Below are 27,977 nucleotides of genomic sequence, written 5' to 3'. Positions count from 1 at the left end.
CCAGCAGAATTACCGTCATGACTAGCAGAACTGCTGCCGTCTCTTCCTAGTACATACAGCTGACACCCTCTCCGCAGCATATCACAGCAGCAAACCTTTGCTCCGAGCCATTCTTCAGAAGTAAGCACAATAAAAACACAGCTATAGGAGAAGTTGCTGAGAAGTGACAATCAGCAAATGATGGCCAGGGAGTCTCCGTCATCACGTCCCCCCTATTAACAGAGAAGCCATCGCAGTTCCCCATCTTCCCAGTTGGAAGTCAATGGATAGTTTAATGACAGGACTCCTCTCTCAAACTCAGAAAACCCTGGGGTAAAATTGCACAGCTGTACCATCTCCTTGTGTTGCTTTACAATGCAGAGCAGATTTGTGATTTTTAAAAGCACCAAGCCCACTGTGAGCTCACAGTTATTGCTAATGCTTTGCAAAGCTCAGTGTCTTTAACGATCCGTTCTTGTATCATGGCTATGGTGGAAATACATGCACCTAGATGGATGTTGCTTACAATACCAGGCCTTTACTATTTCCAGCCTTAACTCACCTTCCACTTGCACATAAGCACATATCATCTAGCGGGGCTGCATGTACCGCCCAGAGCCCTCTTCTGTCCTGAAACATAGGCTTCCTGTTGGCCATTCAGGTGACCACCCAGGAAGAAGAGGACAGCAGAGGTTACTGGGTCTTTTTCAATGGTGACTGAATGACGACAGAACATTCCAACTTCTGACGATGAGAGGCCACCTCATCTTCAGATTGTGGGTTGTTGTTTTTTTTTAACTTTTTTTTTTTTTTTTGACAGAACATTCCAACTTCTGACGATGAGAGGCCACCTCATCTTCAGATTGTGGGTTGTTGTTTTTTTTTAACTTTTTTTTTTTTTTTTTTTTTTTTTTTTTGGTTTTTCGAGACAGGGTTTCTCTGTGTAGCTTTGCGCCTTTCCTGGAACTCACTTGGTAGCCCAGGCTGGCCTTGAACTCACAAAGATCCGCCTGGCTCTGCCTCCCAAGTGCTGGGATTAAAGGCGTGCGCCACCACCGCCCGGCTTTTTTTAACTTTTGTGTGTAAGTTTATTATGATACATTGTTATTTTATGTCAGATTTTCTTTTCCCCCAGATCTTAATAATAATACATAGAAATTTCATAAAGCACACAATGTGGCATTTTACAGGATACTCGGTTGTAAATTAATTACCAAATCAAGCTTCATCCAGACGTTTGAATGTCACCTACCTTGTATGTGCATTTTAGAATCACCTTTATAGTTTGTAAGAATTATGCAGCAACATTTCTTCTCCAATTCCAAAACATTGGTTATCTTTTATGTGCATATATCTGTATGTGTGTATATGCATACATATACATATTGCCCACTCTATGCCTGGCTTGTGTGATGGAACTCATCCACTCTTCAAAACAGTCCATTGTTATGAGTCAGGCTGTGAACCCAGATGTCTCCAGAGTCTTTGCCATTCTGGGATAGATCTAGAGTCACAGGTGAACCTCTTATAGAGCCCTCCCGACAGCTCAGAATGAACTTGGCCTTAGCTATACTTCAGAAAACATCTCTGCATGGATGGGAAATCCTAAGGGTTAGCTTTGTCTACACAACTTATTTCTCTGAGGGAAAATATGATCAGTGACTTTTTAGAAATGGAATTGGTTCCACTATGATTATTTTTCAAGTGCTTGGCATTAAAAATAGAGCCCTGTGCACCCCAGGCAAGGGCTTCACCACTAAGATACGTACAGCCCATTCTTGTCCAGACTGAGATAGAATTTGTGATCTTCCTTTCTCTGCCTCCCAAGTGCAGGGATTACAGGCATATACCACCTTACCTAACACTACTGACTTGTATGTTCATTTGTTTGTTTTGAAACAAGGTCTCCTGTAACCCAGGTTTAAATCTGACTGGCTTTGTAGTGAAGGTTGGCCTTGAATTCCTGATCCTCTGTCTCTAACACCAGGATTACAAGCACCACGATATCACCACAAACACCAAGGTTGCTTTCTACCTGGCATTCTTACTCTGGTCCAAATGAGAGGACGGCATAGGATGACATGACCTATCTCGTGTCCCCTTGATCTCTTAACCACATCCACTTCCAGTGGTCAACACCTGCTGCCTCTCTGTCCCAGGCCTGCAACTGAGTGACAGGGGCCTGCATTGCCTACAGGCAGAGAGAACCAGAAGGATCCCTCCAGAACAGCCCTTGGCTGGTGACTAACAGTGTGAAACAATAACTGTCCAAGCCCCCTCATCCCTCATGGTCAAGCTCTGAGCAGTGACTGGAGTGTCTTCAGAGCTCGGCTGCAAGCAGAGCCAGGGTCTCCCTCATGGAGCTTGACTTCACATGCCATCCTCTCATGGTGTGCTTCCCTTTGCTGTTTCACCTCTGTATCCTCTTACCTGCTTTTGTGGAATCACAGTAAAACACTTCCACGGACTTCTCTGTGACTTGTCAGCTTCTGGGGAACCTCGCCTAAGCAATAGCACCAGCCTCAGTGGACTGAGGAGCCACAGGACATCCAGAGAATTCCTTTAAGTCCCATTTTCCTGTACCATCTGACCAAACATCTTGGATCATGCTCCCGATCGTGGGAATTGTAGTCATGAACACAAATGGAACATTCGAATGTTTTGCTTACATTGTGTAGTAAGCTATCTGGTCAGGACCACCAGCTCGCAAATAATAACACAGAGACTTGCTATTAATTATGAAAGCTTGGCCTTAGCTTAGGCTTTTTCTAACTAGCTCTTATCCACCAGCCCGCAAATAATGACACAGAGACTTGCTATTAATTACAAAAGCTTGGCCTTGGCTTAGGCTTTTTCTGACTAGCTCTTATAACCTGTTTATATTAATCTACATTCTATCACATGGCTCAGTTACCTCTCCTCTGTCCCGTATGTCTGACTTGTTCCACATCCCATTGGCATCTCTAGAACCTAGCTTCATCCCTCTGACTTCCTCTCTCTCTGCCTATCCTCTTCTGCCTAACTATTGGCCATTCAGCTCTTTATTACACCAATCACAGCAATACATCTTCACAGTGTGTACAAATGTCCCACAATGGTGTTCTTGTTCATTGCTGAGATACTTGCTCCTCGATAATGTAAAAAATGCAGAAATCAAGTTATTATAGGAGAGATGGCCACAGTAGTACTGAATGGACATTTAACAAGGTAACTGTGAACTAATGCCCACATAACTTTGGCTACAACAAAAAGAAGTCACAGTGGATTCTGTGGCTCAACCTGCTGTCTGGCGGCCTGAGAGCCGAACAGATCCTTCTGCTGAACAACTCCACTGTCAAGCACAAGGCCTCCCAAGCACAGCAGCCAATCCTTGCTTTCACTCCGCGGTCTTGGATCCTTTGGCTCAAATCCTTATGTTAAACATTTCTCTCAGTCATCTTAAACTTTAATGACATGCTCTACCAAAGCAAAGATCAAAATCTCTACAAAGATTTTTTTTTTATGATGAAGTATTTATTGGCATTTCTCTTCAGAATAGATTTTCCTACCCCAGGCCTGAAATGACATCCCACATGGAAATCACTCTCAATACATACTTTTGAAATCCCAGTAATGTGTCCTGTTTTCTCATCTCATTCAATGACTTGTTAATGAGGAATAATTAAAATAGATTTTCACTAATAAGATGTGAGGGCATGCACTGCATTTTTTACATATAAAATATTTTTATATACAAAAATCTTCAAGTGCTTAAATATCTACAATGGAGAAACTAATACCCAAAGCTTCATCCACCCCAAGTTTCTAAACCTGCATTTCAAGTCAGTCAGTGGGATTGCAATGAAAGATCAGCTTTCCGCCAAGGGTCAGCCTAATTAAAGAGCTTCAGTTACAGTCTCTTACTGTCGGTGTGCTTCAGGTATGACATCATCACTCCTCTGTATAAGACATTGATAGTTGTCCATTCTGTCCCGTTCTGGAGAGCTGAGCAGCAGCTTTTCTAGGTATCTGGGATCTGAGGGATTTACAGGCAATGCTGCCACAGTGTTCCTGAGCTGCTGGGTTTGACCCCGCCAGCAGCTTCCCGTTACAACTTCACCTTGGATGGCTGGTTGAGGGGAAATCCACCCCCAGTAAATCGAGGGCCAGACGGCTTAGACCCTGAGAAGATGTTGTTCATGGACATTCTGTCCTTGTTTCTGTAAGAGAAAAGAGATGATTAGCTTCCCCAACATCCTTTTCCTTTCCTAAGTTTCATGTTCTGTAAGTTCCTAGGGTGAGCTAGCCACTGAAAACAACTGATTAAAGCTTCTGGCTGGAGACAAGGTGGTTGTGGAAATCTAATTGGGTGTTTTCTGACAACATGGAGACTTATGGGGAGACAATTAGATATGAAATATATGGTCCAAATATGGACAGAGGACCTCATTACAGCTCAGACACTGTGGCTTCGATGTCTTCTGACTGATAATGTTCTTCCTGTTTTAAAAATATTTGTTTAGTTCCAAAGATCAGTCAGAAAAGCCTTCCTCTTGGCACGGATACAATGACTAATTAGTCATTTATCACCTGGTACATTTCCAAATCCTTGCAGAAAGTTAGAAATATTTACTGCATGGAAAGTATCTTCATCAAACTTGGACATATATAAAATACAAACTCTCCTATAACTCCAAACATGTAACAGAAATTGCTAGAAATAGTTTAAGATACAAGAAAATCTGGGGAGATTAAAAAATAGAAGATGGTATTTTTGATAATAGGAATTCTGCTTAAATCTATAATGTATTTTTCCATCTGGATCCCTTTCACACACACATACACACACACACACATATGCACACACACACATGCACACATACATACACGTGCACACACACATACATGCACACATACACACACGTGCACACACACATGCACAAATATACATACACTCATACACACACACACACACACACACATGCACACACTCACACCTTTCCTGCAGAGACAGCCCACTTAAAACAAGTTCCCTATTTTGAATTATAAAGCACAAAAGTTAAGCAAACTTCTAAGACCAGAGTCAAATAGATGGACTAAATACATATGACTGATCCTAGAGGGATGAATATCGACTTTGTGGGAAGACTGTTATCTTGCAAACTACAGACCAGTGTAAGAAGGAAAAACTGGAGGAACCAGGTAGAGGGACGTGGGTGAAACCAGCGGCTGATGAAGTGTGTCTGAGAAAAATAAAAGAATACCAAAGGCAAAATGACATGAGTTGAGTTGATATTTTCTAAAGGGTGTGTGTGTGTGTGTGTGTGTGTGTGTGTGTGTGTGTGTGTGTGTGTGTGTGTGTGTGTGTGAACATCCAGCCACAGGGAAGGCTCTGAATTATTCCATTTGGAAAGAACCTGTAGAGCATTGGTTAATCAACTCAGCTGCTCTTTGTAGAATTGATTTCATTACTGTGAAAACCCATCCTCCATAAATGGGACAAAAGCTCCAGCTTCGAGTGGGTCCAGCAAAGAGGATTCCTTCCCAGACGTTGGCAGCTTGTCTAGCTCCTGACTGGCGTTAGATGCAGCAGCCCTCACTCCCCTTCCCTGCACCCTCTTGCCTTAAATAACCTGAATTTTCCTTTCTGAAGGAACTTAAGCTTAATGCTTCTGGCTTAGTCTAAGCTGACTAATGGGAATATGCTGTCTCCTACGCATTATCTGTTTAATGTATTTATAGACCATTATAATGACTCCCTGCAGCCTCCCTTCCTTCCAGTAGAAACCATCTCAGCACTTTTGTTCTCACCTGCGCATATTTTCTTCAGCACCTCCATCTTTTTTGCTGTATTCCTATGAACTCTTCCCTGTCTACTGACTCATGGATACCTCAACTGAAAGGAATCTCCAGAGAAACCAAACCCAGGTCAGAGGGCTCTGGGGGAGGCCAAGCAGAGGACAGGGGAAGAAGAGCCACACTAACCGACAGATACGTCCACAGCAGAGGAATTGGCTCTGCAGCTAGCCTCTGTGTGCTTACCAACACCACAAACGCAGCGAGTGCAACCAAGGCACAGAATTCTCAATGATTTAAATGTGCTTCAACTAAAGAGCCATAAAGGGTATATAACCACTGAGACGGGCTAAGCTGAGAGAGAGCAGCTCATCCTGCTGTATCCAGTGAACTATAGAGTAGCCAGGAAGGTCACAGAGCATGAGGTTAGGGGCCAGAGAGATGGCGTTGTGTAAAGTGTGTAAAGGGGCTTGCTGCCACACCTGGGGACCTGAGGTTGATCCCTAGGCTTAGAGGACAGAAAGAAAGAACTGACTTCCATAAAGTATCTTCTGACCTCCTTACCTACACCACGGCATGGCCACACTCACACCCACTCCCAAACCTCTACACACATGTGTGTGTGTTGCATACACACACACACACACACACACACACACACACACACACACGGTAGATAGATAGATAGATAGATAGATAGATAGATAGATAGATAGATAGATAGATAGATAGATGATAGATAGATAGATAGATAGATAGATAGATAGATAGATAGATAGATAGATAGATGATAAATAAATGTAACTTTAAAATTTGTTTTTCAAGAGGTTAAGGTAAGTCATGAGCTATAGCAAGAAGTGAATCTATTCTAGAAAGATGATCAACCTTTTAGCCAAGCTCGCTGTTTGGAACTGTGTTAAACTACATCATCAGTCTCAAGTGGAGTGTGTGAACCCTCAGAGACAAATGGGATGATTTCCCTGTCATAGAAAGAAGGTATGGGAGTCTGGTCAGGGTTTTATCTTTAAAACTAAGCTTTATGTTTTACTTATTGTTACAAAATGATGAGAGCATGCATGTAGGCTGCAAATTAAAATCTTCCGAAGGTAAATCTCAAATGACTCTGGAAACTTTTTTCCTCCTTTAAAAAAGTATATGTATGGATCTGTGGGAGGGGAAGAAATGATCTCAAGAATCTCTTATTGTCACAGTATAAGCTCAAAAAATTGGTCTCAGAGTCCAACACCTCATGAGGAACCAGCCCTGCTGATATTTCAGCAGCACAACCACAAGATACCAGAAGTGGTGTGAACCATCTGCTCACTCACCATGGGAACTAGAGGTGGTGTGAACTGATCTGCTTGCTCACCATGGGACCTAGAGGTGGTGTGAACCAATCTGCTTGCTCACCACATGACCCAGTTTAACCCCAGTGTTTCCACTTCCAGACTCCTTTGCCCTGAATGGTTTCTCTCTCTCTCTCTCTCTCTCTCTCTCTCTCTCTCTCTCTCTCTCTCTCTCTCTCTCTCTCTCTCTCTCTCTGGTTTTGAGACTTCAATGTGACTGAAAACCACCTAGGAAGCTTTAAGTTGTAGATTTCTGAGGCTAATCCAAATATCCAGAAGTGGGGCCAGGGAACCTGCATATTTAATCAATCTCACTACAGATGCAGAGAGTCACAAGACCCACACGGGAAGACAGACTTCTCTAAATCATGGCGGTATTTCACTCCCAGAAGCTGGCATCTAAATGTGGACCAGGGGAATATTCTGATTTACAAGAAGGGCAGATTTTTACTGGCAAATGAATTTGCATCCAGTTACTTTATATGCTGTTTGCTGCTAACGGATTGTAGGCAGATGCACTCAAGCCATATTTCAGCCTGTCCCTGAGATGTCCATGCAGATGAAATACCAAATATGACTTTCAACCCGTAATGGGAGTCATTGTAGAATTAGCTGGATTAGTTTTGGCAAGGCCACACCATCAGACCAAGTTTCAAACTTCCTGACTCAACTGGGCTCCCGCCCTAATCGCTGGGCACAGGGAAATGACAGTGGCAAGGCAAAAAGAACACTTGCTTCCCAGCATGTGGGCACCCAAAACCCAAAATGCCAGGCTCAGCATTTGCATCTTCATGTCCTTGTTTCCTGGAAGAGAAGCGGAGACCAATACCCCACCACAAATACTCTAGTCAACCGCCAACGAGGATCTCAGAAACAGTCACGTCTAAAACATAGCATGTGTCCCCAGTCACAGCCGTGCCCCGCATTCAGAGAGACAGCAACCTTACCAAGCCCTGCCCCCTCTGCAGAAGTACTTGTGGTTTTAACTGTGAACAAGCTTCAGCCTAGAGAAGGCTGCTTATCGAGTCTCATCTGCAAACAGTTATTGCCTGGTTGTTGGCAAACCATGAGGAGAGTGTGTGCGGCAGGGTAAGGGGTACCCCCTCTCCCATCTGCCCCATGTTTAGTCCATCAATAAGCAGGTATTGGTGGATCCCTGATAGGTTGCTAAGGGAGGAGAGATTGTTAGATACGACATCAATTTTGATGTGTTATGGACTTCTGGTTGTTTGCCCCATGACTCAGTTTACCCTACTGAGATTGGCAGCTCTGAGAAATTCATCAAACTTCTTATTCTTTTGACATGGGGTCTCACTGTGCAGCCCTGGCTGGCCTGGAACTATCTATGTGGACCAGTCTGGCCCTGGACTCACAGAAATCAGCCTGCCTCTGCCTCCTAAGTGCTAGGATTAAAGGCGCACACCACCACTCCCAGCTTCCTCAAATATTTTCTTAAATAAGCAGATAGCAGGCACAACAAGCCTAGAGCATTTGACTGGGTCTTACTTCTGAATGAGTTCTTTGCGTTTCTGAGCCAGGTATTTCTTCTTCAAAGTCACCAGTTCGTTGCCAAGTCTCTCGATCTCGTACTTGTACTCCTGGCTCTGGGACTCGTACATATTCAACTCTGATGACAGAACCTGACGGGCAAGCAAAGCAGCATTAGTGAAGGGTGTACAGGGACATCTGTTTTAACCTGCTAACAGTCATCCCAGGGGCTAAAGGTGCAGACCATTGTCCAGGGTTAATAGTTCAACGGCACACTTCCACAGGCTAGGGCCCGTACGTGGATATGAATCGGGCTGAGGACCACTGACTCGTGATCAAGTGACACGCAGAAATGAAATATCATGCCATACTTGAAAGGAGAGCTGGCAGCAACATTCAAATGGGTCCAGATGAATGGTGTAATGTGTTTCAGGGAATATTATGAGTGGAGACAGAAATACTCCCAGACACACCGTCTAGGATAGCTCTTAGCCCTTTAAAATATATTCAAAAGAAAATACCACTAGGGAGTGAGATTCTGAGGATTATGGTAAGAGCCCTTTTGAAAGCATCTCCCCACCACCACCAACTGGACTTTCAATTTATGTGTTTGACAGGGTGGTTGTTCTGCTAAATGTCTATCATCCTTTTCATTGCATTCTCCGGGACTATTCCCAGGCTCACTCTGTGTCTCAGCAGTGGGACACTTTAGCTCTTAGAAGCAGGGAACATGGGCCTTAATGTTCAATGCAAGAGAGAGGCTGTAATAGGAAGCCCGGCCCCCACCTCTCTCCATGGCTGGATTCAGTGAGTGCTAAGAGGTATGAGCCACACTAGAGCAGGGATGAACTCATCTAAACAGGGCATAAAGTATGGCCATACTCAGGTGTGCTCCCTTCCAGAATCCAGGCAAGAAAAAGCAGCCCATTGTTCTAAGGGGCATGTAGTCATTGTTTTGAAGGTATTCATAAAAGCGAGATGATCATTTTGCCTGTTTATTTGCTTCTGAACTCCTTCCTCTTAATTGTTGTGAATATGATTATGGCCATGTTGGCTGCACTGAAGAACATGATTTTCATGTTGAAAGAAAACCTGTCTCCATGGTTTGGTTCTTGGGAACAAAGACCCTGTTTTGACAATGGCATTGCTCTGTGGGACTTGCTCTGAATAACCCTGGTCCCTCTGCTGCAAGGTGCTGCCTTTTATTCTGAGCCGAAGACAAGGGTTTCCTGAGGTAAAGGACTGCTGTAATATACCACTCCTTGGGGAGCCATTGCGGACTATCCAGAGCCAACTGTGGAGAAGACAAAGGAGGCGTATACTTTTCTAATTTATACTCACCCTGAGAATACAAGAAGAAAAATATTTTGTTGCTTGAAATATTCAATTGTTTCAAGAAACAAAAGTAATCAAAACCGTGTGCCTTTTGCAAAATTCAAATTATGTCTCTGGGTCCTCACATGAAATGAGCTCTCACAGTCATTTGAAAATTAATATTTTAATTAGATTGGCTTCATCTGTCCTTTTTACCTAAAGGACACAACATTATAACATCTTGTTTATGCAAAGATTAAGCCTACATTAATAGGGCGTCACCTATTTTATCCCCAATAGGAGATACAGATTATCACCTTCATGGGGCAGGTAAATGCCAGAAGTTAGCTGAGCTGCACACAGCTCCACAGATGTGTGTGAGCACAAAGCTTCTCTGGTATTCTAAGAGTTGTGATTGCTCGCTCAGGAGATAAAGCTGAAAATACGGTCTGAAGATATACAGTGTTAGAGAAAACTTTCAAGAGGCACACAGAATAGTCAAATACTCCATGTCTCCAACTGAGGCTTTTGTGTCCCTTGGAAGGGAGTTTGGCCAACAAAAATTTTGCACGGTTTTATCTGCCTTTCAAGACTGTTTATGTGATAAGTGGACACAAAGCAAGGCCCCAGGGACCGGCTTGTGCTTCGCAAACATTTATTGTGGGTGGAAAGGAGTAGCAGAAAGCTGCTTTGGTGTAGTGGTGTGCTTCGGGTTGGCAATGGCGTTTAATGTTCTTTTCCACCATCTGGGCTGTCTAAATCGTTCTGTGACCTCCCTCCATTACGCTGTCACCGTCCTTCCTCAGCTCCTTCCTTCATGCTCATTCTCCTCCTTTTGAGATCATTAGAGTCTAAAGAACTCTGAGGAGCGCTGACTTGGGGGGAGCCCGACTCACGGGGCAGCCCAGGAGTCCCCTCGAGGCAGCTGTCCTATCGAGGGAGAGCAGGGCTTGCCGCTTACTTTCAGCTGCTTGGTCCGCTCCCGCAGTGTGTGCCGGTAGATCTGCAGCTGCTCTGCAGCCTCCGGGCCAGGCTGCCGGGCCAAGATGTGCTTCAGTTCCACATACAGCTTCTCCTTTTCCTGGGGAAAGCAGAACCGGGAGCAGAGATTCAACAGTCCGTCCAAACAAGGGAAGGGACTTTCCCCACAGGGCCCGTGGTTCAGGAACCTTCGAAGCCACTTGGCAGTTGTACGCTGATGGCATTCACTCTGAAGCTGTCATACCAGCACCTGTCACAGACCTAGAATGTGCCCAACACTTGGAGTCACGTGACAAGGAGCAAGACAAACAAGATGTCCGTCTCTATCTAGACTTATGATCACAGGGCAGTGTTATAGGGTCTAGTGACTACCAGAGGAGGTGGGGGAAGGCTTGGGAAAACATCATTTGAACGTCCTCTCTAAACATGAGTAGACACTTTCCCCATACAAAGAGAGAAGAGATTATTTTTAGGCCAAAATCCCATGGTAGAACCGGGTGTGGCTTTAAGAGTTCATGTGGTCTCAGAAGGAGTAACCTCACAACAGTAAGTCTGGGGGACAAGTCAGGAAGAAGAGAGAAGAGCCCAGATCCTAGGGAGTCTAAGCTGCATTGGGAAGCACATCTTTGGGTAGTTGGGAGCCAGGAATGAGCATGCCCGGGCTGTCTTCAGAGGGAAAGAGCAGCAGAAAGAGAAACAGACCCGGGGCCTTGGGGCAGACAGAAGACAGAGAAAGCTGAATCTCAGGTACCTTAGGAGAAAGCACAGATAGATAAGAAGATATTACTGGGATGGAATCCGTGGGCTTTGGTGAGTGATCTGACAAGTGTGGCAGGCAGGAACCCAATGACTTTTGAGTCTTTGGTGTCTGCCCCTGCATGGGGGAGGGGAGGGTCATGTGATGGAGGGAGCAGAGCTAGGCTGGAAGAGGAATAGATGTCCCAGGGCTACTAAGCAGACAGGCTGCTCACACTGAGCCTGGACCATGAGGCTGAAAATACAGCCCAGAATTGGGAAGCCAAGGGCAAGCTGGACCAGAGCACCCAGCTCCCTGAGATAACTGGGATACATGGGTAGGCGTGGAACAGAGCAAGAGAGAAAAAACTGAAGGAGAACAACTCAGAGCCCCTCAAAGCCAAACAAAGCAGATGCCTTAGAAATAGAAGAGATTGTGAGTAGTCATCAAATGAGACCAAGAGAAGAAACCAGAGAACCTCGAACAAACCTGAGGCAAACTGAAGTCAGCCACCGGCTGACCTCGCTCGGGCTGGCTGCGGTGACATGGGGAACCAATAGTAACACATGTGGAAGAGAGTACCTCAAGAAACGTGAGGATGTGGGGAGAGAGGAGATAAGGAAGTGGCTCACGGGATGGGTGGAAATCCCAGGAAAATGAGGGCAAGCATATTTACAGGACTAAGAGAAAGGCGTTCCCAGGAAGGAAAACTGCACCAGCTTTTCACAGCTTTATTCAACACTACACAGTACGGAATTCTCATTGGGAGCCTAGAGTTGAATCACTGATGATGTGTTTCCTTAAACTAAAGGTGTTGCACTTGAACATGGTGTGTTGTGGTATCATGTCCCAGTTCCAGATGTTCATGTGCATAGAGTCGGGGAAACGGAACAAGCACTACTAAAGTCTCGTGTGTGCTCATCAGCCGCCGAGCACTGATTTCCTGGAGGTCATTGTGCTAAAGGGAAAACCATGATAAGTACAAGCCCTCATGTTAAATGAAACATCCAGTCAACTGGAAACTGATTCCCACCTAGAGCTATGCAACCTTGCTATTGCTATCCAATGATCTATTTTTACCGGAGCACGCAAAATCCATTTTTAAAATAGTAAAAAAAATCCATTATCATGGCATCGCTACCATTTAGTTAGGTTTTTCCTTTCTGCTGGTCAAATTTGAGAAATTTTATTATAAATATGTAGTCCCATCTACAGACTAGTGTTTGCGGCTTCAAAATTCGGTGGACGGAATTAAGCATCTCAATAAACACATACACCAAACCACCCAAAAGCTGCCTTGTAAGACATTATTCCAGAAACAACAAGGAAACCCTGAAGCCCATATTAAGGAGAAGACAGACAAATAGAATTAGAGAGGGGTGATTTTCCTTTGTCATATAACCCTCCTGTCATACCTTCCAATAGAGTCTTCACAGTAAATAGATACAGCAAGCAAAGAGAACGGCGTCAGGCAGTGAGTTTATTTCCTATAGCCTCTTAACACCTTCTCTGTTGGAAAAATAACACTTCTGACAAGGCTCCAAGATTCAATTTGGAGAGGCTGAGACCTATGTGGAGAAGCCCATGAAACTGTTTTGTTCATTTCTTTCAGCTCACCTCGCTTTCTTCCAGACACACAAAGGGTTGAAAAGTAAAGAACCCCACGATGATGAAGAGGAAGCAATCTGGTTCAGGAGAGAATGATGTCTTGGCTGAAAAGATCTTCTGACTCCGAGGACCATGAACTATTTCCCATGTGTAATGTTTTTCAATTACTCGTGCTCGGCTGGGAGTCAAGAGACAGAGAAGGAAGTTTGGAGGAAGCAAATGCTGTTACTTCACTTCAAAGGAGGAAGTGTCAGAGCCAATGGGGATTAATAATGTCCAAAGTCCCTCCCCAAGCATATAGCTATGCTACCCAGGAGTCACATTCCCTGTGACTCAGGGGGCTTCGAGACACACTATTGCATGGAGAGGGCAGGGAATTGGGGTCAAACTAGGCTACAAAATTCCAGAAGACTTCTCAATAACTTCAATAAAAGAATCAATCAAGCCAGAAGGTAAATCAGGTTCAAAGCCATCACAAAATAAATGTCTAGGGAAAAGATGACTCAATCACTCGGTCTCCTCTCCCGCACTGTCTGAGTGGGTCCTGCCTTTGTTCCCATCTTTTGATGCAGAGTGAACGACACCGATTTCCACCACATCTGGCTTTGTTTCTCAGAGTTATAAAATGAGTCATAATGGATTTGTCCTAAAGAATGGCTGAGCAGGAGCTAGAGAGATGGATCAATGCTTAAGAGCACTTCTGGCAGAGGACTCAGCTTCTGCACTCACGTGCCTGCTTATAACCAATCAGTCTCAGGGAGTCCAGCGCCCTCTTCTGGACTCTACCGGCATCAGCCATACTTGCACAGGGCACCTACACACACACACACACACACACACACACACACACACACACACAGGCCAAACATTCATACACATAGTGTGAAAATAAATCTTAAAAAAGAAAGAAAATGGAAAAGAAAACGAATAGGAACCAAACAACTGAACAGCGAGGGGCCCAGAGGTGTGGAGAGAAGTGAGGGAACTTCCAGTAAAACCTACGATTCAAAACTGGAGTTCTGAGAATTAAATCACCCAAGAGAAGTGATACATATGTGTGTTTGCGGAGGGCAGAAGAAACGCCAAAAGAAACTCAGGTGTGGACACAGAGGGAAGCAGAAAGCGTGTGACCATGGTGGGTAGTGGTACAGGGGTACTGACTATCGGGTTTCAGTTTATGTGGATTTGGGTCTATACTTACAGAGGAAAACCTGACTGGTGAAACTAGTGATGTCTGATCATCATTAACAGTCTAGCCATGTGTATCATACAAATTTGTATTTGGGGAGAATGTGCTGGTAATTTAGATAGATATGGGAAGTTTGATGGATTGACAGTCTTAAGCACGATTGTCTTCCAATTTATTTCTCTCCTAACCCTCTACAAGGTCCAACCAAGCTCTTCAAACATTGTGCAATGGTGTGTATAATAACCCCATTTAGAGACAAAGCATGCAATTCTATTATAAAGAAAATCTATCTTATGCAACAGAGACTCATTAGCTGTCCGATGTGTATTGTCTCCAGAAGCCAGCGGTAGCAGAACCCAGCTGTCTCATAATACATAGCCTGTCCCTCTTCATTAAGCCACATCCATTTCTCTTTAAACCCAGTCAATTAATTTGTCACTTGGTTAGCAGCTCCGTATGTCAATGAAACATCATAAGAAAAATCATAAATACTTTATTTCCTCTCCAACAAATGGTTGCGTCTGTAGGTTTTCGTTTCTTATTTATTCAGAGTTTTTATAGTGTGCATCAACATTACTTGGCAGCGTGCTTTAGTCTTTAAGTTATTTTATGAACAGCCATACTGGAATAAAGCTAGACTATTCATACTAAAAGACTAGCTTCCTCTTTGACTGAGCTAATCTTGAGACTAACCACACTATGGCCATGCTAGAACTGATAGTCCACCCCTTCTGTGGGAGAGATCGTTGGGCATGATAATAAAATATCGGGCTGCCAGAGGCTCCACCAAGTTACAGTGGATAACTGCACAGTGTATCGTCTAGATTTGCTAGGTGCACTGTTAAGAAATAATAAAGGCCAGGAAGACAGCTCAGCAATTCCCAGAGTGGGTGGGGCAGCCCATCTGTAATTTTAGCACTGGGAAAGCGGACACAGGAAATCCTGCATGCGATGGCTCGCTAGACTGTCATCAGGGAGTGCTGGGTTCAACTGATAGACTCTGCCTCAATGAACGGAGTGGAGAGTGATCTAGGAAGACCCCCAACTTCGGCCTAGGCACTTCACAGGTGTGTCCATATACGTCCACATATGCTGTACACACGTGTGCACCCACATACATTCAAACATGCACACACACAAGAATACACAGTACATAGATACACATGAAGAAGAAAAGGATTGAAAAAAATTAACTGCACTACTAACTTCAAACAATGCTGTCATCACTTGGTGGCAGTCCACAACCTCCGCTGCCGACTCCAGACAAGCACTCACTCAGACCTCAGGTGTGTGTAGTTTACCTGACAGTGAGTTAAAAATCTGCATTGGGAACAGTGTGTGCTAATGAGAGTGAGTGCTGTAGGAGCGACAATTTGGAGGAAAAGGTCGAGTTGCTCATGGCACTCCTTTACCTCCCCAGTCGTGGTTTTTTGATCACTGTTTATAGTCTCTGTCTTTTGCTTTGCATCTTTGGCTGGAAACAGAAGGTAGTTCACATTCAACACGCGCCTCAGTGCCTCTTCTTCCTCGGCTCGCCTACTCGAAGCAGTAACCGACTGAGAGGAACTAATTTATTCTGTTTTCATGCCAGTCTGTGCTTGGCAAAGTCCTGCTCACCCTGAAACCATCCACTTGCCTGGGCAAGAGTTGGGGATATTTGCCTCTCCTCCCCCCCTCCCCACCCCCACCCCACCTCAGTGAACTAGCTGATGCACAGGAAGCAGGCAGCTTTCCTCCTGGCTAAAGAGGCACACTGATCTACCCCACCAGGGCAAAACCCACCCATGCGGACTCTTGAGTATCAAATCCTCCAGAGACAGATGTGTGTGGTCTCCTCTTTATTCTAGGCTTACCTGGCAAATTGAAAATACAGCGAATTAAGAAATAAAAATCCTACAGCCACTACTTCTAAAAATACCTCTTACACAGAATACACAGACAGAGACATGCTGATTTTCTGTATGTTAATGGGCATCATTTATGGTCCTAACTCCCACACTTGAACTTTGTGAACCTGAGGACAAAGCTGTGACAAAGCTCTCTGAGTTCTTCACACCTACTTTCGTGTCCCACTCATTTGGGGTGCTCAGTAATTTTGCTGACTGCAATTATAGCGGTAACTCTCTGTGCAGCCCATATTTTACAGTATTCTTCAACAGAGGTTCAGAGGTATTTGTCCTGAGAATAACATCTTCCAGTAAGTGGAGCTTGCACACTGCATACACATGCTGATGTTGTGAGGCTCAGTACTGTGAACTCAGTTTTTTCATTGTGTCTGCCTGTGCATAGCTCAGGAAATTACTTGATGGATAATCTTGATCTCCTCATTGAACGTTTTCAGAGGTTTTTAATAGTTCTGTTTCAGACATATTTTTGAAATTCATATGACTTGTAAATGTATTCAAATTAATTGGCTCTGACAACACTACTTGAATGTGCATGTGCACACTGATCATATCAGTATGAAAATGCAAGGGTAGGTCTTAAGCTGCTTTCCTCAATTAAGTAATGTGTTGACTTTTTCACAATGCTCTTAAACACAGAAATCCTGATCACATAAATAACTCTTTTCATAATTAAAAGAAAAACACATTTTTTGCCTCTTGTTTTCTTAGTTTCAGTTATTTCTCCATTTCCCTCACACTCATTCACAATTCTTAATAAGGTACAAAGTTAGAATTAATTTTAAAACAAATTACTTCTCCCCCCCCCCATATGAAGGCAAGTCTAGAACATTGCCTAATGTATCCGAAAATGCCTGTTTTCATTAGTAGGAAAATGAATTAGAAACTCTGTAAACATATTACATTTCTGCATGGCTTTGGAAAAGGAAAAATAATGCTGGTGTCTGGAGGCTTTCTTGTTTATTGGCTTTATAAGGAAGATGTCGGCAAAACTGAACCCTGGGCCTCTCTTGTTTATGATGTCATGTAGTGGCAAAGCCCCCTGGAGGAAGTACAAGATGCTAGAATTGGATATGAAACGGAATTACACAGCCTCACTCCCTGTGAGCAGAAAACTAGTCTGTTACATCTCAGGTCTCAGCTTTAGATGTGGATGATTACGTGTCTTACGAAGCATTTGAGAAATTTGCATGCTCTGACCTTCACTGTGTTTATAACAATAGGAAAAATGTTTCTGATAAAACCAACACGAATTTTCAAGAAGGATCTCTTTGTAAAGGATTTTATTTACAAAACACAAACAAATGTTTGTGAACTTCTGCACACAGTAACTAGTCCCCTAGACCAGCCTGCCCTTCGTTGGCTCGGCCGTTTGCCGAGTCCCCTTTGAGCCTTACTTAGCAGTTGTTATGAGGAATTTGCTACTATTAAAGCATGATAGTGTTGACTTTTCTTAAAACCATTAAGAAAATAAATCCAGAGAAATACAAGGCAAGTCAGTATTTATCTATGCAAGACTCACACAGAGGTACCAAAGTCTGAAACGGAAGTTTGCCGTCCAGTAAAGGAAAATCAAACAGCTCATTGTAAAGATTAAGGTATGCCAGGTCCCCAAAGACATGGCAGGGGTAAGTGCAGTGCATGGACAGGTTTGGCAGCAGAGGTGACATCTAGTTGGTGGGCCACAGGAGAGAGACCAGGCATGTCTTGTATATTAGTAGCCATAACAACAGAAGTAATAAGAACATTTGCATTTATGGGCCAGAAAACACCTTTGCTATCAAAGAAAAGATTTAATAGATAAAGCCCTTTGAAGTCAGTCCATTTGAAATATGTCCATTGTCTCCTAGGGAATTGTTTCTAAAATGTACCCAAATGCTATGCAGGAATTTGACACAGGGAAGATAGTTGTTACTGATGCTCTTGTTAGACTGATGGCATCCAAGCTCATCACCCTCCATAAATGGTACCCACTGTTCACCATCTTAATCAATCATTTTTGTTTGTTTGCTGCTTGTCCCCTTGCTTGCTTGCTTGCTTGCTTGCTTGCTTGCTTGCTTGCTTGCTTGCTTGCTTGCTTGCTTTTTGATGGTAATATCTCAGGTGGTGCCTCCTCCTCTTGGGAATTTTGTTCCTATAAATCTTGGTATCAAGAAGAGAATTACTGAGTCCCAATCCTCATAGCCGGACCACTGGGTTCTAAAGACAAAGTAATAGAAAGGGGGCGGGGGGAATCAAAAGGGGTTCATGGATGAGGGTCAGATCACCAGGAGGATGAGAACAGTTCAGTCCCAAGCCCTGGGATCTTTTTTAATAGTTCTCGGTTTTCCAGGGTGGGGAACATTTTCGCAGACTCATCTCATTTTTCGGTTGTTCTTGCTTGTCTGAAAATTTCATACATTCAGGTTGCTGTCGGCAGTTGATGGCATTTGGTAGAAGACTCAGTCTTCTTTAGGGATGTGGCCCCCACCCATGCTTCAGTAGGCTCTGCAGCTATGACCGAACTGGCTGCACTGAGGGGACTCCATGGGTTTAAAAAAAAAAAAAAAAACATATAAAGTTGGGAAGGAAAGATAGCTGAGGGGCAAGGGAAAAGTAGAAAGAGAGAAAGTGTGGCGTGTTTGATCATGTGGATTGTGTTTTAATTCAACTTAACTGACTGTTCTAGAGATTTCCCCTGGGGGCTTTACAGATGACTGTGGTTCAGAGCATTTGCTGTTCCAGAGGACCCAAGTTTGGATCCCAGCACCGGTGAAAGATGGCTCACAACACACACACACACACACACACACACACACACACACACACACACACACACACGCCCTTAAGGTACACAGTAGAACTGTTGGGGGTTTGCTTTACTCTTATTAAAGGGATAAAACAGGTATTTGAAGCTATGCACTAAAACAATCTCCTTGGGGGAATTCAGCACACAGAGACAAGAAGCAGCTAACGGGGAAAAAAATTTGTTTAAAATAATAAGTCACGGCCAGGCTGTGGCGGCACACACCTTTAATCCCAGCACTCGGGAGGCAGAGCCAGCTGGATCTCTGTGAGTACGAGGCCAGCCTGATCTACAGAGTGAGATCTAGGACAGCCAGACCTACACAGAAAAACCCCATCTCATAAAACCAAAATAACAATAACAATAATTTTTGATGAGATTTGTTTCTCCTGTAAAATTGAACTAAAATTTATTTTTAAAACTGCCTCATAACAGAATTTATACTTTAACTATAGCAATGTATGACTTGGAACAAATAATTAAGAAATTTACTTATAGTCATAGTTATAATAATCAATGAATCATGGACTTATCAGATTTGTATTATTTTAAGCTATTAGACATTTGTAGCAATTTCCGTGAACCTGTAGATAACTAATATGGACATCTTCACTTTTATCCCTAAAATGGTACCTTCGTATGGTTGTAGATTTCATTTCCCCGAGTGTAAAACAATGTTAAACTTTTTTTTCAAGCTTATTCCTCATTTTTGTTTCTTCTTCTAGCCTCACAGTACGAGACAGGAGAGCGGTGGGCGTCTCTAAGCACGTGCAGGTGACTCTGTCCTCAATTACAGGCAGCAGGAAGCCATTGAGAAATGTCTCTTCAGCTGCCATTTCCCTCTTCTACTGCAGAGCGGCTTTTCACTATTGATCTGTAATTGTTTATATATGCCGGAGAGATAAATTCTATGCCTTAACTTCCTTTATGACTTCCCTGAAGGAACATACGGTCTTAATTTTAGTGTAGTAAGATTTAGCTATAATTTCTTTTATGGTTAATGCTTTTCGTGTTTCATTTAAGTACTCTGGCCGAGTGTTTTTAAAAGATTTCTTTCAGTAGAAATATTCAAAGGCTTCATTAATTCCTTGCAAATCTCTTTCCATCTCCTGGATCTTCAACATTCTCTTCCATCCACACTTCTGCTTTGTTTAATCTGTTCTCTTTCTGCCAGATCCTGGCTTGTCATTGACTTTGAATATGAATCTAACTTTTTCCTGGCGACACCTATGTTGGCATCATGGCACATGACATCTAGTGTAAAGATTATAATTTTACAGCTGGGTAACAGCGGCACACGCCTTTAATGCCAGCATTCGGGAGGCAGAGCCAGGTGGATCTCTGTGAGTTCAAGGCCAACCTGGTCTACACAGTTAGATCCAGGACAGGCACCAAAACTACACAGAGAAACCCTGTCTTAAACCCCCCCCCCCAAAAAAAAAAGATTATAATTTTACCTTCAACTGCTTTGCATTGTTTTTTTCATTGTACTGTTGGGTTGTAATGTGAATGCATAATCCCACTGAATGACAGATATCAATGCTGTGAGACAGGTGAGCAGGGATCGGGCTAACAGAAAGCTTGTTAGTGACTGTAACTCACGGCATACTCAATTCCCTGAACAATATCACAATTTGAGGAGACTGGGCAAAGCATGCTAGGGGAGAAAAATGGTAAGAGAAGCCAATTCACCCCTCACACAGAACCGGTATCATAGACATGCCAAGTGCAGCGCACACTCAGCGTGTGCTATTTTACAAACTAAACATTGTGTTCCAGATGAGGAGGATGACGCTAAGAAGAGTGATGCCTTTCCAAAGTGAAACTAGTGAGCAGTGGGGCCAAGCTTGGAACTGACTGGCTCCAAACCCAAATGGAGTGGTTCAGATTGGGATAAAAAAAACTGTGTATTTTCCTTGTTCTCAGCCACTCCATGGAAAAGGAGAACAATTAAAAGCAAGGCATGAACAGGAGTGAGAACATGAAAATTTAAGAGCATCCAGGGAATAGTCCAAGGTGGCTCAAGCCAGTGGGTATGCAAGAAGGGCTATAACTGCTTGCTAGACTAGAAAGGAGGACTGCATGTGTCTCTAAGGACACAGGACGAGTCTATCAATTCTAGGCAGTAGGTAGCTATAGTGGTTTCTTGGTGTTAACATTATCCTTATATTAACAACATGATATATTATCTCTGTACTGCTCTGATGAGTTATTTATATTGTGAAACATACATAAGTCGGGGCATTTCAAAGCCTGAGATTAAAGTGCATACACATATTGTATAGATGTTCTAGTATTTTCTTCTAATGTAGAGTGGGTTGTCTCAGGTGCTCTCAGATCACAGAGTGGATCTGAAAGAAGACAATGCCTAGTGAGGGCAGGGAGAACAAAGAAAAGGCTGGAGACAGATGCAAGAGTGCATGGAACTGAGGTGGTCAGCAACTGGCTGGAATGGAGGGAGGATGGGGGAGCCAAAGTGGTTCTTGCATTTGAAAGTATGGAGCTTAGAAAAGCCGCCACCCCACAAATGTTCACAGCAGACCAGGAAGAAAGCAGTGCCAGCAGAAAAGGGTATCCGGGCTGAAAGAATCAACAGAACATCCTCATAACGTGCAAGTACCCAAGTACCGAGAAATCTGAGAGCAGGATGCAGAAGAGTCTACAGAAAACATCTTGACTTTCACCCTCATAAAGGTGGTCCTGAAGACTTAACAGGGAATGAGACCTTTCAGAGTAAAAGCAGCGTAGCTGGAGTTTTCTCTCCAGGTCCCACCAAGCCCTGGCAGTCTGACAGCCTACTTATAAAATAAACACACAGACACTTCTGGTATTTAAACTGTTTGGCCTAATGGCTCAGGCTTCTTGCTAGCTGTTCTTATATCTTAAATTAATTCATTTCTATTAGTCTACAAGTTGCCACATGGCTCATGGCTTACCGGTACCTTACATCTCACTTATCATGGCGGCAGCTGGCAGCGTCTCTCTGCCTCAGCCTTCCACCTCCTAGAATTCTTCTTGTCCCGCTCCCCTATCCTTCCTGCCTGGCTACTGGCCAATCAGAGTTTTACTTATTGACAACACATAGGACATCCCACAGCAAAGCAGTGTTCAAGAATATGACCTGGATAATGGTCACCGCTGGAGAACAGGACAAGAAGGGACAAAAAGCTAAGGAAGAAGAGAGAAGAGGAGTTAGATAGGGAAGGGAACCTGCCAGCTTCTGAGAAAAGGGAGAAGGCACATGTAAAGGGAGTGGATAGCTTCCAATTCAGTAAGCCTTGGGGGACCAGAGAAGCAGCTGTATTCCATTTATTTACACATGCAATCACTCTGCCACTCACACAGACTTGTGCTGCCCCCGGCACTGGGCTACACACCAGCATTATCGTCTCTGCAGCCATAGCTACCCTCAAAGTTACCAGCCATCGTTTATTAAACAACTGTTCCATGCCAGTCCCATTTTTTTCCTTTTACAAATGGTATCCATCCCTTTTAATGATTCTACAATTCACCATCTTCACCTTACTGATGAGGAGATGTGACCTGAACAAGATCACTCAACCCAGAGCTGTGAAGAAAACCCAGTTCCCAGAGACCATATTCCTTCTGTGATTCAAGTAATTTGGAGTTTAATGGTGGAGAAAGATAAACAACTCCAGAGTTTGCTGAGATAAGGGAAGTTCTTGGCAATAACAAACAGGCCTTTAAAAAAAACAGATACAGGACATCTCTGAACAGAAAAGTTACCTAGCCTTCCATCACCCATAATACTCTGTCACATTCCAAGAGCGCAAGGGATCCATTTCAAAAGTCCTCTGGCTAAGACCACACATCCCTTTCCCCCTGAATCAATCTTTCTAAAATTTGTTTTTTGGTGATTTGTACAGGGGTAAGATAAGCCAGGCCACACGTGTGTTGCTGGGTTCCAGGGAGTCAGGTGATACATTTCATTCAAACTCAGATTCTTTGGTCCTAAAAGCATATTCCTCTGGCCCTGTCTAACTTCTCTAACTTAGAAGTATACCCCTAGACCTCCAACACCCTCCTCTCTGAAGTCTGGAGTCAAGAGTTATCCCAGGCAGTGAACTGCAACCTCTTCTCTCTGAGATGTACCTGAAGTAGGAAACACGATGGGAATTCCGGAACCATAGTTCATTTGACCTATGATATGAATGATCCCCTGGGGATTAATAAAAGAGAAGCTGATGCCAAATACTTAAGAAAGAGTAATTATGATAACAGCTAAGCGTTATTTAGCACATGCCATAAGCTCGGGAGAAACCACTTATCCGTGTATCTCTCTCACATCTATTTCACTTTGTCATTGAGAAAACAGGGAGTTACTGAGTCTAAGCCATGTGTCCAAGACCACACGCCTACAAAGTACAAAGTGAAGACTTGAACCCAGGACACTGAATTGCTTTGGGGCAGAAGGTTATTGAGAATTGAATCCAGAGCCTCATACTTGCTAGACAACTACTCTATCACTGAGCTACATCATCAAATTCTTTTTTAATATTATTACCTATTTTGAGATAGGGCCTCACTCAGTTGAACCTGGGGCTCACTTTATAATATAAACAAGCCTTGAACCTGTCATCCTCCTGCCTCAACCTCCCAAGTAGCTGGGATAACAGGCCTGTATCAGAAGGCCCATCTTTCCTTTGTGATTTTTTGCCCCTTTTAGGATACTTAGTGCCATTCCTGCTTCTAGAGAGAAGCTCATATATCATACAAGGACACTTACCCAGGAATGCCCACCCAAAACTTTTACAATCACAAAGACTGAAAAGGAAATGTCCTAAACTAAATCACATCACTAGAAAGGATGGTTATAGTAGAGATATACAATGAAATTATCTACAGCTTGAAGTGTATCCACATAGATACATCACAGAATATAATATGGAATGGTTATAAAGGAAATGAATAATAATGTGTGTCATATAAAACCACGTGCAGATGTAAATGTAAAATACATCAAGTACTCCTATCTATTGCTGGTAGGTACATCCATTTGCAGTAAAAGTTCCAAAATATATGGAAGGATCGCACATCAAATTCATGATAGTCGTTGTCTGTAGGAAAGGCAAGGAAATGAGGTTTTGAAAGGGAGAAAAAGAAGTCTTGACTTAATTTTGAAAATCTATTCAATCTTTTAAAATCATAAGGAAACATGACACAGTGTTAACATTTGTCATTTGGGGCCCAGCATGGTGGCTCACACCTTTAATCTCAGCACTCAAGAGGTGGAGACAGGCAGATCTCTGTGAGTTTGAGGCCAGCCTGGTCTACTTAGAGAGTTCTGAGAGAACTAGGGTGGTAGAATGAGACCCTATCTCAATAAAACAAAATTAGGTAAAAATTTTAGGGGGGTTGCAGAGATGGCTCAATGTTAAGTGAGCTTACTGTTTGGCAAATGACCTGACCTGAGTTCAGTTCTCAGCACCCCGGAAGCATCTCACAAGTTCTTGGAACTCTAGCTCCAGGAGGGTTCAATGTCATGGTCTCAAAATGCAACTGCATTCACATGCATACACCCACTTACAGACACATACATGCACAGAATTTAAAATAATAAAACAAATCTTTTTTTTTTAATTTGGCATGGATAGAGAGTATATGTGTAATGTTTCTCTGTGTATCCAAACCTAAAACAAATACACACTTACACAAACACACACACACACACACACACACACACACACACACACACAGTCTCCAACCCTAATACTACATACAAATTTACTATGTTATTCTTGAAGTTTTGTGATACTTCTTAAAATTTTGTTTGCATATGCAGAAGGAACCTAGCCTAACTTTTTCCAATAATGAGTTGCTAACACTGTATGTGTTTCCTTATCATACCATAGTTATTGGCTTACACCCTTTTCTTCTCCGTGAGATTTGCTCACACCATAGTTAAGGAACATTTATGTGCCTTTTGCATCATACAATAAACATAATACTTTGTTCTCATTATTTGTTAAATAAGTAAATGTACAAAGGGGGTGGATGGATGGATAGATAGATAGGTGGGTAAGTGGGTGGATGCATGGATGGGTAGATGGGTGGGAGGGTGGGTGAGTGGATAGATGGGTAGATGGATGGTGTATTAGTTTCTTGTTGCTATGAAATACTCTGAAGATAGAAAAGATTTAATATGCTTCAAAGTTCCTGATTATAGTCCATCACAGAGGGAATATCATCATGGCAGGAGGTTGGGTGAACTGGCCACATCCTATCCTGCTTAGATCTCATCAATGTGACACAATCTAGAGTCACCTGCGAAGAGGGGCTCTTGACTAAGGAATTGCTTCTGTCAGAATTATCTGTGGCTATTCTCTGGGGCACTGTCTTGATTGCTAATTGCTGGAGGAAGACTCAAGCCACACCTGTGCAGGAAGTCTCGCATTCTTTAAGAAAGGTATCTGAGGCTGGGTGTGGTGGTGCACTCCTTAAATCCCAGGGTTCGGGAGGTGGTGGCAGGTGGATCTCCTTGAGTTTGAAGCCAGCCTGGTCTACACAGAGAGTTCCAAGACAGCCAGGACTACACAGAGAGACCTTGTCAAAAAAAAAAAAAAAATAGCACGTGAATGTGAGCCAATGAACACAGATTTCCTTCTTGTTCTCTGCTTCAGCTCCTTCCTCCAGGTTCCAGTCTTGAATTCCTCCTGCCTTTGCTTCCCCCAGTGATGGACCTGTAGGACAAATAAATCTCTTCCTCCTCACCCCACCCCGAGTTGCATTTGGTCAAAGTTTTATCACAGCAACAGAAAGCAACTAGGATGCATCGCATCCATAACCAGGAACCAAGAACAATGAACATATGTGTGCTGCTCAGCTCCCTTGTACTCACACAGTACAAGACCCAGGCAGGGAATGGTGCTGCCCATGGTGTGTGGTTCTCCTACCACGACTGACATATGATAACCCCCCTGGCATGCTCAGAGGCCCATCCTCCAGGTAATTCTAGATGCTATTGAATTGACAAGTAAGACTAGCCATCACGGATGGATGGATGGATGGATGGATGGATGGATGGATGGATGGATGGATGGATGGATGGATGGGTGGGTGGGTGGAAGACTCAAATACATGACCAAACAACTCTCTGCCAGTCCTATGATGACCCTTATTCAGATTACATCAAACAATCTCAGGAAACCAGAAATAACTTACAGACAAGGTGATGCCTAATTAATGTCCGTAAAACAGAACCGTGCTAGTTAGTATGACAGCCACTAGCCACTAGTGGCTATCAAGCACTTGAATTGTGCGTGGTCTGAACTGATATTCACTGTAAGTCTTAATATACATCAGATATTACCTACTTTCTGCTCTGTTGCTATGGTACCAGAAAATGATGTAAAATAACATGTTGGTAACTTAAAGTTCATTTTGTGTTGAAGTGGTATTAGTTTGAATAAATTGAGTTAATCAATATACATTATCAAAATCAGTTTCACCCGGTTCTTTCCATACTTCCTCATTGTAGGCACTGGGAGATTTAACATCACAGATCTGACTCACACTATAAATTTATTGAGCAGCTCTGAAATCAAGCAACAATGTTGCCTTACATCTAAAATTATAAAGAAACCCATCCAGTTTTCACATGTGCCTAATTTGAATGCAAACCAACCACCTCTTTATATAAATAATGGCATGAAACTAGATGAAAAAGTATGAGGTCATTATGCCGCACAGCCGACAACTTGGAAAATTAGACCTTGTGCAAATTGTTCCATAAAGCACTTAATAAAATTTTAGGGAAGTGGAAAATTGTGTATTAAGTTCTGTAATGCAAAGTAGATTTGTTTCCAAAAGAACACCATAAGAAGAGGAGGTAACATAAAAAAAAACAGCCCCAGATGAGGGGAGTGTTTGTACTCAGGCTTCTGTAGCCCATAGACTGACGATTTCCCCCACACACAGGTCAAGCGATTTCTGCCATCCTGGGGTTACTTAGTACAAGTCACACACATTAAGACCCACCTGATCCAATCACAGAGCTATCATGGGCAAAGACGGTGACTAACAAGTGTCCCTCAGCAAGGGTCAAGGAGATGTCTTACCCACCTACTTAAAATTCCCTCTCACTCTTAACACAGCTACTCTCACACTCCCAACTTCAAATATCCTGGAAATCTCCTTTCATATATGCTGCCCCTCTCTGTTCCCATGACTGGCTGGCCTGGTCAGTTCTCACAGAGGCTAGCCTAGAGCCATGGCCCTCTCCAGCAGGCAAAGACCAAAGGCTATGCAAATCTGACTTATTATCTAAGGTCCTGTCCAGTCATCCAAGCTGGAGCCTGGAGTGGGAAAGTGAATGATTCTGTGCATAACCTTGGGGTCAGTAAAGGAAGCTCAAAAGACAGGTTTCCATGAATGAGAGTGATGTGTGATGTCTACGTGTACTCGAATCATTTTTGACCGAGGAGGAATTCAAGCTGTGTCAGACCTGGTAGAATGAGGAGTGTTTCACAAGTCAGAGTGACAGGTGCATTAGATATCAAAGAGGGATGGAGACTTCCCCAAGTAGGTGCCATTTGGACACGTATCACCTTCACAAACAACGCTCGTTGAGAGACCCTTAAACAGCAAAGCCATTGTGATGAACCGTTTGCGGGACGGGGCTGCTGTGCTCCAAGAGGCACCACTGTGTGTTTTTATTATTTTTGCTTTTATCTGGTGGGCAGATTTATTGCATCTCCAGTTCCATAGCCAGCCAAACACCAGTGTCATTAATCTGAAAGCTAGCTCAGCAGGGCCCCTTAGAACTCCATGCCCCTCTGGACACTGTCGCCTCCTCTGCTCACTGCGCGGGCCGACACCTGCAGCCCCTCCACCTCCCACTCCACTCAGCCCA

General features: G+C 43.4%; 1 protein-coding gene across 1 annotated transcript in view; it reads right to left on the bottom strand.

The window, feature by feature from the left end:
* Positions 1–3,470: 3,470 nt before the first annotated feature.
* Cfap58 (cilia and flagella associated protein 58) overlaps positions 3,471–27,977 on the bottom strand; it is a 100,245-nt gene continuing 75,738 nt past the window's right edge. Inside the window, exons 16-18 of the mRNA XM_006983302.4 lie at positions 10,864–10,983; positions 8,607–8,740; positions 3,471–4,178 (exon numbers count right to left, since the gene is read on the bottom strand). Coding sequence (XP_006983364.1) covers positions 4,067–4,178; positions 8,607–8,740; positions 10,864–10,983 — 366 coding nt within the window. The 3' untranslated portion in view covers positions 3,471–4,066. The remainder of the gene's footprint in view (positions 4,179–8,606; positions 8,741–10,863; positions 10,984–27,977) is intronic.

Source organism: Peromyscus maniculatus, chromosome 1, assembly GCF_049852395.1.
Source record: "Peromyscus maniculatus bairdii isolate BWxNUB_F1_BW_parent chromosome 1, HU_Pman_BW_mat_3.1, whole genome shotgun sequence".
Taxonomy (NCBI): domain Eukaryota; kingdom Metazoa; phylum Chordata; class Mammalia; order Rodentia; family Cricetidae; genus Peromyscus; species Peromyscus maniculatus.
The sequence above is the reverse complement of the archived record's forward strand: the minus strand, read 5'-3'. Positions and strand labels throughout refer to the sequence as shown.